The sequence below is a fragment of the Taudactylus pleione genome, unplaced genomic scaffold, assembly GCF_031769625.1.
Source record: "Taudactylus pleione unplaced genomic scaffold, aTauple2 ptg000256l, whole genome shotgun sequence".
Taxonomy (NCBI): domain Eukaryota; kingdom Metazoa; phylum Chordata; class Amphibia; order Anura; family Myobatrachidae; genus Taudactylus; species Taudactylus pleione.
The window spans coordinates 22,305,363-22,318,446 of NW_028284658.1; the positions used below are offsets into that span (position 1 = coordinate 22,305,363).

Sequence of the window (13,084 nt, forward strand, 5' to 3'; positions counted from 1 at the left end):
CCTGGGTTGGATTGCCGGGTCACTCGACCCGGCGATCCAACCCTCTGCCCTTTTACACCAGGGAGCTGCCCGGGTTAACCCTTCAAAAACCCGGGTTTTAGCTCCGGTGTAAAAGGGGTATAATTGATATTCTTACACTAGTTGTTACACAAGTAGCAATCTAAAAAAGTGGATTCTTGTGTAACAGCCCTTTTATACAGTGTGGGGTTATTCTGCTTATTTTATCTGCACTGTCCTGTATCGTTAATTTAAAGCACAGTCTTTAGGCATTTTAATCCAGGGAAAAGCAGATATCACTTTCCACGGCAATTTTAAATCACAGCATGCAGTCAGATTCCCCAGCTGATTCCAATCACACTGCACGGCCATCTTTTTCACATGGATCTCCACACTCAATTTAAAATAGAGGACCTCACCCAGAGCCGCTCGCAAAAAGCGAGCGCTCGCTCTGAATGAGGGCGGCCGCGTTTTTTCTAGCCGGCCTCCTGGCCACTCGCTAAGCTGTGGGTGACCACCCACAGCTTTTGCGAGCGGCCAGGTGATGGTCGCGACCATCAGGCTTGCGACGAGACCCTTGTGGTAGGGTCTCGTTCCTGCAAGCCCCAGTGAGCTTCCGGCTCTAAATAGAGCCGGAAGCTCACCACTGACATCAGTGGTGCCTCCCACAAATGGCAGGCGTTCCTTCGGGAACGCCTCCGTTTGTGTAGCCACCCCCCTCCCCGCCTCCAAAACTGGGCGAGCTGTCAATCACAATCGACAGCCGCCTCGTTTTGGTTCGAGACCCGTCGCTACGGAGCATCCTTCGCTGGCCGGGTCTCACGTATGCGCACGCCAGAGGCGGCACATGCGCAGGGGGAAAACATCGACCCGCTTGCGAGCGCATAGTGCTTGCAAGCGGGTCTGAATCAGCCCCAGTATGTGCGACATAAAAAAAATATTTTTAATCTAACAATATGATAATGATCAAAAGGATGCAGTAAAAAACAAGATGCTTTAATGATATTAATAAAATGCTGTTTCATAGAAAAGCTCCAACCATACACATTGAAACCATGAATAGAAACAATAAACACATAAAAAAATGAAACAATGTTTCTCCTTTTAAATTGCTACACAATTAAGACTGACTGCTAGGAGCCCTATGGCTATATACCAAATACTTATTTGTTGGATTTATACAGCCGCGTCCGCCTATTTAAAAACAGTTATTGATCCAGATTACTCGTGAGTAGTACAATCTAGAAATGTATATATCAAACCACCAAGTGTCTTATTCGCAGGGCCGGTACAAGGTTTCTTGGCACCCTAGGTATTTCTTCAACCTTGCGCCCTTCCTCACCCCCCACACTCGGATAGCTACACAAGCCCTTATGCAGTGCCCCCAGTAGTGGTCCCCCTATGCAGTGCCCCTTATATAGTGCCCCAGGTAGTGGTCCCCCTATGCAGTGCCCCTTATATAGTGCCCCAGGTAGTGGTCCCCCTATGCAGTGTCCCTTATATAATGCCCCCAGTAGCAGTCCTCCTTATATAGTGCACCCAGTACTAACCCTCTGATGCAGTGCCCCCAGTAGTAGTCCCCCCAGCAGTGCCCCCAGTAGTAGTCCTCCCCCAGCAATGCCCCCAGTAGTAGTCCTCCCCCAGCAATGCCCCCAGTAGTAGTCCTCCACCTATGCAGTGGCCCCAGCAGTAATCCCCACCTATGCAGTGCCCTCAGTAGTGGTCCCACCAGTGCAGTGCCCCCAGTAGTGGTCCCACCAGTGCAGTGCCTCCAGTAGTAGTCCTCCCAGCAGTGCCCCCAGTAGCAGTCCCTCCCAGCAATGCCCCCAGTAGTAGTCCCCCCAGTGGTAGTCCCCGCCAGCAGTGCCCCCAGTGGTAGTGCCACCCCCAGCAGTGATCCCAGGGCCAGACAGACACTCACGTAAAAAAACCGAAAAAACTCCACCTACCTTAATCCCCGCTCCGGTGTCCGCTTCTCTGTCCCTCCGGGCCGGCCCGCTCTGCATGATGGGAGAGACTTCATGACGCCTCTCCCATCACCCACTGCGGGAGCCGGAAAATGGAGCTCATGAGTAAGCTCCAGCCAGGCTCCGGTAGTGGGTGCAGCAGCCAATACGAGTCTGTCTGACTCTCTTCAGCTGCTAAAACAAACACACAGCTGCCGGCGCCGGTGGCTGTGTGTTTGTTACTAGTAGTGTAGTACGGGCTGCACTTATGTGCGGTACGCACTGCACATTATTCCAGAGGTGGCCGGCGCTCTTAGGCAGCTGTCTAAGTTTTCCTAGTGGTAGCGCTGGCCCTGCTTATTCAGTATATACGTGTAAATAGATAGTTAGAGACCCGCTGTTTCCATAGTCCTTATAGTAAGAGAGGCCCTGTATCACTTATATATTACTGCACCCTGTATATTGCTGTACCCTTCAATAAGGGTTCAAGAAAATGTCACTTTTTGCATGGTGCAGTTATATAAACGTACAATGTTGTTACCTCCTTACTTAGTAATCCAAAAAAAGTTATAGATGTGCTACAGCACTGTTCTTTTAGATCGTGTTAGTGTCTCCACTCAGTAAACAGCCAGCATGAAGTTAAAATAATACCGCTGTGTCTGGAGCTCACTTTTATTGCTGCTCGCTCCGTGGCTGTGCCGGAAATCCATGCACATGCAGTGAGTGGGGGACCAGGGATTATCCCAGCTGTGCCTCTGTTCCAGAGGTCAATCCTTTTGGTAGCTTGCTCTATGATTCCCAAAGTTCTTGTATGTGGCGGTAATCAAGGAAGGAAAAGCAGGCGCTCACACGGATTTCTGGCACAGTGGCGGAGTGAGCAGCTGTACAAGCGAGTTACAGACACAGCGGTATTACTTTAACTACACGCTGGCTGTTTACTGAGTGGAGCCTCTAACACGATCTAAAAGAACAGTGCTGCAGCACATCTATAAAATTTTTTGGATAACTTAGTAAGGAGGTAACAACGCTGTACGTTTATATAACTGAGGGAACTGTGAGCAATCACGCAGGACTCGTTCTGCATATGCACCGACCCCCAACAATCTGAGCTTTTTGCAAACAATCGGCCCCAAGTTCGTACTGGTTTGCATCCAGTATGTACAATAAAAACTTTATTAACATAGTTTGGCATCTGCGTAGCTAGAGCACTCATCGGGAACTTTTCAATAACTGTAAGGCCAGCTCAAATGCAGGTGTCCAGTCTATCTTAGGAAGCTCTTTCTTAGGGTGGCATGTATCAAGTTTAAATTTGATTGCGATAAACCCCACACACAGTTGCCTGCATATCAGCATTTTTTATCACCGGTATGCAGGATCACATAACCGCCAGGACAGTTCTTCCAATATAGTACTGCATCAGCGATGAGTAGACTTCTGGGTTTATGACTCAGGAGTCCTAATGCGCATGCATAGTCATGGAGAGGAATCCTTCTGCTCCCTCTGAGTGTTTAAGAAGAAACCCATAGACTTCTAAGGCGTTGACTATTGGACTCAAGCTTCGGAAAGTTTTTCTGTCTGAAGCTTGCTGCATACAGACACATTGCAGCCTCATAAAATGCTGTCGGGACTACTGTACCACGTTTCCGCAGCAGAAATCTCACATGTCTGCCTAGGACCTTTTTTAATATATATGTGGATCCATATATTGTTGCAGTAAACCACAGAAACTGGTAGTTTTTCCACATTTTTATACTTGATACATCTCACCCTTAGAGAGAGGTTGCTTGGGTACAGTGCTAAAGTCAGAAAAACTGCCTGTAGTCAGTGGCGTCAGAAGGGGGGTGCGGGGGGTGCGGGCCGCACCCTGGTGTCACCCGCCGAGGGGTGACACCAAGGTGCAGGCTCCCCCTCAGTGACAGGAGGCGGGTGCTGCACTGTAACATCATGTGCAGCACTCTGCTCCTGTCACAGAGAGGGAGCCTGCACTGCCCGCACCTCCGGCACCCCCCATTGATAACTAAGTACTGGCGGTCTCGGGACGCGAAGCCACGCCCCCATTCTCAAGGCCACGCCTCATCCATCGAGGCCACACTCCTTTTCGGCAAAGTGCGCGGCTCCGCCGTGCTCAAGGCATCTCTCCCCGCACCGGGTGTCACCGCGGGGAGGGACGCCACTGCCTGTAGTACCTGCAGTCTCTAAAATTGCTAGTATTTAAGTTGTGAGGTGAGGACAGTCTCAGGTTTACACTACCTTGTCTTGTTCTGGCCTAACCCATCTTCCATCCACACATTGCCCTAGGTACTAACCTTCTTTTGTTCTCATCTGACATTTGACCGGATAGTTATGGTGCATACACACGGTCAGATCTGTCAGATGAACGAGTGAACTATTTTTTCCAACGATTTTAACGATTTTACCAACGATTGAAAGATTTCAGACAGTATTGAAATGAATGAAATCGTAAAAATCTGACTGCAAACACAGACTATGTCAGATATCGTTATCTGACATGTGGGAACGCGCATCATTCATTGTTGCAGGCCCAGGTGTCAGATTTTCTTTCAGATATGAACGATTGAATGATTTTTAAAATCGTTATCATTCAGAACTGACACAAAATCTGACCATGTATATGCTCCATTAGTCCTCTTTTCCAAGTCCTTCCTAACACAACCCTCACATATTGTACGTGGTTAGTGTAGATATTATTTAAAATGTCTATATCATCTTAATAAATGTGAGTGAAGACTCAGAAGTCCTTCACTAGGTGCCAGGAGGGCAATGCATTCTTCATCGTGAACAGCAAGACTCTAATCTTGTTCAAGCTGAACAGGTTGATAAACACAAACCACTCTTGAGTCTCTTATATCAGTGTAATCTGCCAATAATTACTCAAGTCAAATGTGGAAATGCACTTGGTACATGCTAACTTATTTATCTTAAAATTTCAAGTTACTGTAAGTATCCCATTCTGGGTCTGGGCATCTGACCATATCTGATCATGGATTGCCATAGTTTATTGGTAACCTCTCGCTGATGATATGATTGCCCTTTGATTTGTGCCTTCAAGTCTCTGGTACAATAATGTAACATTTTAGGAAGGCCCTGCTTGCTATTTCTTGTTCTGCATGGCTTCTGGGTCCTTCAGAACATAATCGGAGTGGCTTGGTGGCCTCCAGCACAGATGACTCTTATTTTGCCCCTGGATGAGTAACATATTTAAAATAAATACATTGTCACACACATTTCTACATTTATATTCACAAAGCACTGTAATGTGTTCAATATACAACCAAATAAAAAGGGAACAATGGATATCCAGCCACAGTATCAGAGTAGCTTTTTGAGAAACATAAATACATACTTTTCTAGAGGTAGAGGTCATTTGCTGCACAATCCATATACATTGTGTAAAACAATCCCTATTTCATTATCATTATTGTTATGTACTTATCTTACTATAGGACCAGCATTCAGTCCTATTAGATGATATAGCCAAACTGGACCAGAAAAAGTGGGAAACAGAGTCCTTGGCGCAGAAGATTCAGGACAGAGGGGATTTGGTGGAGAGTACTTCCCTGGAGATTGAAAGCCAGCTGCGTGAAAAGGAGCTAAAGTTTAAGGTTAGTATGGATCAGTAAGTTTTCTCATACTTTATATTATATCTTGTCCTCTAATATGGAACCACTCCTCTTGTATGAAAAGTTTTTCTTTAATCATACTTTGTGTATAGCTGCATTTTAGTTTGTCTGTTATCAAAGGTATTAAAGCTGGACAGCTAGTAATAACCTGTATATATTAGCCACAAAGTCCCAGCAAAACCTACGTATCTTACCAGTAGCAAAAGAGGACAAACTGATATTGACACATAGAAGAGCAAACCCAATAAACAGAATTAGTGGTTTTCTTTTCTTTTTTAATCGTTTAATCTGATTAGCTGTTATGGGTGAACTGACAGACACAGGGGCGTAGCCAGAGCTTTGTGGGCCCCATAGCAACATTTTTAAGGGGCCCCTGTCCCAATGCTTCTAGAAAGACACCTCTCTGCAGCAGTTGTTAAGTTTGTGCCCCATAATAGTGCCCTAGTTCATTTTCTCAAAAATAGTAGTGCCCTAGTTAATGTTATGCCCCACCGTAGTGCCCTAGTTTATTTTATGAACCCTATTGGTGCCCTTTTCACATTATGTTACATTGTAGGCCTGTCAGTACACGTTATGCCACAGAGTGCCCTCAATTCACGTTATGACATAATGTCCCCAGTTCATATTATGCAACATTACAGTGCCCCCTAGTCATATTATGCCACACTATAGTATCTCTACTTCATATTGTGCCACATTAGAGTGCCTCAGTTCATATTGTGCCACATCACAGTGCCCTCCATTAAAATTATGCCACATTACAGTGCTCCCAGTTCATATTATGCAACACTATTGTGCATCCACTTCATATTGTGCCACATTACAATGCTGCAGTTCATATTATGTAACAATATAGTGCCCTCCGGTTAATATTATTCTACATTACAATGAGCAGGTCAGATCATGCTATATTACAGTGCCCTTCAATTCAGTTCAGATTATGCCACATTACAGTGCCCAGTTCAGATTATGCCATATAACATCCACTTGTCACAAGCCGTTGCAGCAGCTTGTTTCCCACTGGCTCGGGACCTACACTGACTCAGGATCCAGTTCCGCTGATTACCAAGCACTGGGGATGCTGCAGAGAGTGACTCATACTCCATATGCTGCTGATTGGCTGCTCCTCCTATTTGTAGCTTCCAGATTCATTCCCCCTTGCCGGTTATAGAGTTTCCTCCTACAGCTCGGTCTGGTTGTTCCAGCTATCCTCCGTGATTGTCTACACTTCAGCCGCTGCTTCTATTTACCACTCTCCGTCTCCCTCCACACTGCCTTCCAGGCTTCAGCAGGTAGCTCAATTATACAAGACTGTTGTTCCACTCTGCTCTGAATGCTGTTAGCTTGCTGTCTGTTTTCACTATCCACATGCTGTGCTCAGTGTATGCAGGCCCAAGCCTTTGGGTCCGTGCTTCCTCTGTATAATCAGCAGCTACAGCTTTCTCAGCCCTACTGTGTGTAATCAAACTGTACATTTACACCTGAACTATTCACCATCCACATGCTGTGCTCAGTGTATGCAGGCCCAAGCCTTTGGGTCCGTGCTTCCTCTGTATAATCAGCAGCTACAGTTTTCTCAGCCCTACTGTGTGTAATCAAACTGTACATTTACACCTGAACTATTTTCAGCCTGTGTTATCCTGCCCTCCTGGCAGGCAACTCATCTAGCCAAGTTATCCTGCCCTCCTCGCAGGCTACTCTACAAACCAAGTTTTCCTGCCTTATCTGGTGAGACACTTTTCCATAACACCACTACACACACCTCTCACTGAAAATATCTTCCCATTCAGGCTGGGCAACATATTGGACCCAATTGCTTAACAGGCAAATCTGGGAATTTGGTATGCAACTACAGTATATAACCTGGTTCAGGGCCTCCTAAACCTCTGGGCCCCATAGCAATGGCAGCCCCTGCATGCACTATAGCTATGCCCATGGATAGACACACACTGATGCAGTTATCAGCTGATCTTATCTACCCGAATGCCACACACAACGTCTGTTTGGTTCCAATATGACTTCTGGGGAAAGGTGTGTGTGTGTGTGTGTGTGTGTGTGTGTGTGTGTGTGTGTGTGTGTGTGTGTTTTCTGAAATTAAAAAGAAACATCTAGAATCGCCAATCTGGAGAACTCGCACATATGTCTTTAACTAGTGTAATTCTTACGGTGCATTCCAAAATGAACACAGCATGTTAATACCACTAGATGCATTGATGCTTATGCCACAGTGTGCACACTGTCATCATAAGCAGCACTTAAATATGCAGTATGGAAATAACTACAATAAGATTATTCAAAATAGGGACCGACAATCACAACGTTCATATCAATTTGTTGGATCGACACATGAGCAATAAGTGCATATTGATAAGCACTGATAATCAACAGAAACAAATTTATATTTCTTCTTCAGGGTCCATAGAGAGACATTGGGGTGTGGGTGGGACCTGGAGGACCGGACACCAACTGCAAAGCTTTTCAATCCCAGGATGCTCCGGTCCTTCCCCCTTATACCCCGCCCACACTTCCGCTTCGTTGGTGTCCGGCAGGAGCTGGACCACCATTATAACAGTGGGCTGCATTAAGCAGCCTAAGCTTTAATTTTATGATTTAATTTACTTTTTATTTTTTACCAAATGGGCAAGCAGCACCAAACTGTCCTCCGGACGTCTGTGCTGCCACCCCATCACCCCTCCGCGGCGCCATGACACCAAGCCTGTGCTAGGTACTCCCGGCGGGGCTCCGAGGTGGGCTAGCTAGCAGGCTCCCTGGACCCAAGACTGCAGCCCAGAATCCAGGGGACAGGTAAGGCGGAACCCCATTCGCGGAGATCTGCGTCTTAGTGCAGTCTTGTGTCCGGTCTCAGTAGACAGTCCGGAGGCGCTGATGTAGACAATAGCTCACTCACTTCTCCACTAGACCACCAGGGCATAACGTTACTGGCGCATACCTCTCCCACGGGGAAGCTTCATTGTACCTCACATCTGCTATTTAAGTGTGAGGACTATTACACATACTGCAGGTGTTCATTGCACTGTATCATACTGTGTATTCTATTATTCTTGTGACTATGTTTGGCAGAGGAAAGAATAACAAGCAGCCTGATGCTGCTCCTACTACACTGATATCTTGTAAGTCCTGTTCTGCAGGCTTAGCCACAGAGGACCTCATTCAGGATGGTCTCTGTAATAAATGTTACACAGCCCCAGGTCCATCAGCCTTTCCCTCAGGAACCACTCTTAGCTGCCTTTTCACAAATGCTGGCATAACTTGTGGACCAAGTAGCAGTCCCCATGGTAGCTTCACCTATGGTATAGCACAGCAGGTACCCCCTGCAAATCCTTTGCCTCTCCCATGGATAGACGTACTGTCTACCTCAATACAGAGTTTGGCTAATACCTCTACATTTTTTCTGCAAATGCTGCCAAAAGATAACCCTTTACCTACTAAGCCTACTAAATGTACTATATCTTCCCAATCCACACAATTATCTGATTCTGAGATATCATCTGAGGAGGAAGAAGATACAGGTCTCTCTCACTCTGACTCCGTCTCTGGAGAAGAGGAGCCACCCTCTAAACTAAATATACCTGCTCTTGTGAGAGCTGTTAAAAATATTCTACAGATAGAAGAGAATTAACCCGCTCCTAAGAAAAAACACGCACTTTTTAAGCTACAAAAGGTTGTTTTACCAGAGTTTCCTCACTCTGACCAGCTATCTAATCACATAAGCGAAGCTTGGAATATACCCGGTAAAAGGTTTCAAATTACAAAATGGTTCAGTTTCTTTTACCCGCTTCCAGCTACTGATTGTACTAAATGGGAAGTTCCCCCAATGGTAGATTCTCATGTAACACTTCTGGTTAAAAATGCCACCTTGCCCATTCATACTGCAACCTCCTTGAAGGAGACCACAGATAGATTTATAGAAGCTTGTCATAAATCTATTTACTCTCTGTTATAACGGTTTTAAACCTCTGGTACAATCCTTCCTATACCTTCTAAAACCTGCCTATACCTTCTAAAATTGATGCTATTTGCATACGCAGTCATACAGTAAAATAAAAGCCTTCAGACCTTGAAAATGTGTTTCCAAAGCACAAAGTATATTATTCAACATAAAAACAGTAGGTTACATGCTGTGATCTAAAGACAATTTAGCCCAAAGAAATTATACAGACCCAAGGTACAGTTATACATACGCACGCGCACAGGGACCAGTTACCGGCATCCATAAGAATCCTCCATCAACAGCATCAGCATGAAGACTCCAGATTGGACTCTGTAAGCACATTTATAGCCTTACAGGGATAAGCAATACAATAGAAAAGTTTGGCATGGTTTCATTGGTTCCCAGTGCGGGTGCATCTGTTACAGGATATTTAACAGGTTGATTCAAATGGACACAGGTCAGCCTCCGACAGCCTATTGTCTCCTTATTCCCCCTGCATGCAACTGCTAACATTACAAAGTACATTTTGGTGTTTTAACTCTCTACAGTCCATAAGTTGAGAATGCATGTTGCGATCTTCTCACCGATGACACCGGAAAGCTGTTGAGACAGAGTAGATCAGTACGCTACCAAACATGGTTGGCTTATCATGTGCTAAACCTTAGATATCAAATAATCTTTATTTCACAACATTAATAATCACTGTGTAAACCTTGAATATTACACTTTAATATTAGGGAACCTTTCATGTAATTTGTGTAAGTGTAAGAGAATATTGCATAAAGGCCCTCATTCAGAGCCGTACGCTCTGAATGAGGGCCGGGCTCCATTTTCATGGAGCGTCCTCCTGGACGCTCGTATAGCTGTGGGTCACCACCCACAGGCTATACGAGCGTGCATTGTGATGGTCGCGATGGTCGAGACCATCGCGACCATCAAATTTGCGAGCCGGAGCCTGCGGTTGAGGTTTTCAACCACAAGCTCCGGAGTGATTTTGGCTATATCAAAGCCAAAATCACTCCGACTGACATCACTAGTGATGTCAGTGGGCCGGCTTCTGACGGGAGGCGTTCCCGTGGGAACGCCCCCATCTGGGAGACACGCCCCCGGCACGCCCACCAAAGGGGGCGTGCTGTCAATCAACATTGACAGCACGCCCCCTTTGATCGGACACAACGAGCGAAGGACTTTCCTTCGCTCGTCGCGTCTGGCGCATTTGCACGACGGAGCTCCCTCCGTCGTGCGCATGCTCAGTCCATAACATCGACCCACTTGCGAGCGGACAGCCGCTCGCGAGTGGGTCTGAATCAGGCCCAAAGTTGCTAATATGTGTGGTGCGTTTATTTGTAGAGTGCAACAGCGCAACTGTGCGTAATGTGCAGTGTTTATGCATGTGAGTCTATTTATGATGGATTTAATAAATATATATATATATATATATATATATATATATATATATATAAAAATATAAGAAACAAATTCACCGGCACTCTTAATGTGAGCACTAAAGTTGTATATTGCTGCGGTGCTCACCCTGGGGTTTCCTACCCCTCCATGTAGCCTTCTCCAAAAATGCGGCACTCACAGACTTCAATGACCGTGCAAAAAAGGTATTTACTCCATATCTACGTTTCGGGGTCTAGCCCCTTCGTCAGGACATACATAAACAATAAAAATCAAACATTTTATACTTACAGACAGTGATGAACAACACCTGCAGCACGCCATCTCGGTCTCCGGTGTCCAGCGTTCTACTTCCGGTTCCCGACGGTGATGTCACACCGGAAGTGACGCTCACCGGGTACTTAGACAGGCTAAGTTGATAGGAGTGAACAATACAAATATAGTGACTTAGTGTTAGTGGTCCGCATTCAATGTGGATATCAATTTAAAACAATATAAATATAAATATTTACCAACAGACACTTACATGATAATTTTGACCAATGTAACATTATTACTTATTTCAATAACCTTTAAACTTTCCTTTAATAATCTAACTGACATATACCTATACATTTTCAAGTACTGCTATGTAAACTTGCCACCTAGTGGTTACTCTATAAATTTTCTTTACAAATATGATTTATATAGCTAGAATAAATCTCTGCCTGCTTCTGCTATATATTAATATAAATCTATGCAAAGTCCTTGCTATAAACCTCTCTTTATTTAATATAGTATAACCTGAATTTACGTTTATCACAAAAAGCATCCCAAATTGAGTGCTTCATTTAGACCAAAAGGGCTAACAGTATTTAAAGTGAATATCCACTTACTTTCCCTCTGTAATAATCTTTTGGCCCTGTCCCCCACTCTTATGGTCCAAGGGACATGATCGATCATGCGGTATCGTAACATAGCCATAGTGTGTTTTGCTTCCAGAAAATGTCTGGCAACAGACTGTTCGCTGGTACCCTGTGATAATGCTGCTCTTATGGCTGCCCTATGCTGGGCCATCCTCTCTTTAAATTGTCTTTCTGTCTTGCCCACGTAGTGTAACCCACATGGGCAAGACAGAAGATATACCACAAACCTAGACGTGCAGGTCAAAGCATGTTGAATTTTATAAATTTTCCCTGAATAAGGATGATTGAATTTATCCCCTGTAATCAAATAACTACATGTTACACATCCTAAACACTTGTGACAACCTGCCTTTCTTGCCAAAAAATGTGTGTTCAAGGTACTTAAACCTGAAACATCTGTCCGTACCAGTAAATCTTTCAAATTAGCACCCCTAGAATAGCTAGGTAATAACTTGCTATCCTTAAATATTTTCAATTGTGGGTCAGATGTGACTATGGGCCAAAGCTGTTTTGCGCCTTTTAGTAATTTCTTGGCTCTTACGTGAAAATCGATTAACCCAAGGCACTACATTTGAATTTAAGCTGTCTTTGTCTTTCTCTTGCAATAATATAACCCGATCCACCTGTGTAGCTTTCTTTCTGGCCCCTTCAATCAATTTCTTTGGGTAACCTCTTTCTAAAAATTTCTTTGACATAATGTCCAACTGAATATTTCTCTCCTTGAGGTCATTATTTATCCGACAAACCCTAATAAATTGTGAGTAAGGTAAGCTATACACAGTGGATTTTGGGTGACAACTTTCAAATCTTAATAGGGTATTCCTATCTGTGGCCTTAGTATACATTTTGGTATAGATTTTACTGTTTATTACACTTAAATTTACCTCCAGGAAGTTTATGTTGTCCACACTCAGAACCATGGTTAATTTAACTGGACTTGAAGACAAATTATGTTGTTCTATTAATAATTCTAATGCACTCCTAGTTCCTGACCAAAAAATGAAAAGGTCGTCAATATAACGCCAATATTTAAAAATTTATTTCTTGGTTTCCTCAGAACCAAAAAATAATATCTTTTCTACCAGGAACATGTATGCATTAGCAAACACTGGGGCGGCACATGATCCCATTGCACACCCTGTTTGCTGAACAAAAAAATTTCCATCATAGACGAAATAATTGTGTGTAAGAGTAAAATGTAATAATTTTAGAAAAAACTCTATCTGTGGACCTGTATAT

The 13,084-nt window shown here is 44.4% G+C and overlaps 1 protein-coding gene across 2 annotated transcripts in view; it reads left to right on the forward strand.

Annotated features, from left to right (window-relative positions):
* IFI35 (interferon induced protein 35) overlaps positions 1-13,084 on the forward strand; it is a 70,206-nt gene that overhangs the window by 35,221 nt on the left and 21,901 nt on the right. For both annotated transcript variants that reach the window (XM_088480845.1, XM_088480846.1), the window contains one exon: positions 5,408-5,566. In XM_088480845.1, the coding sequence (XP_088336971.1) occupies positions 5,408-5,566 (159 nt within the window). The remainder of the gene's footprint in view (positions 1-5,407; positions 5,567-13,084) is intronic.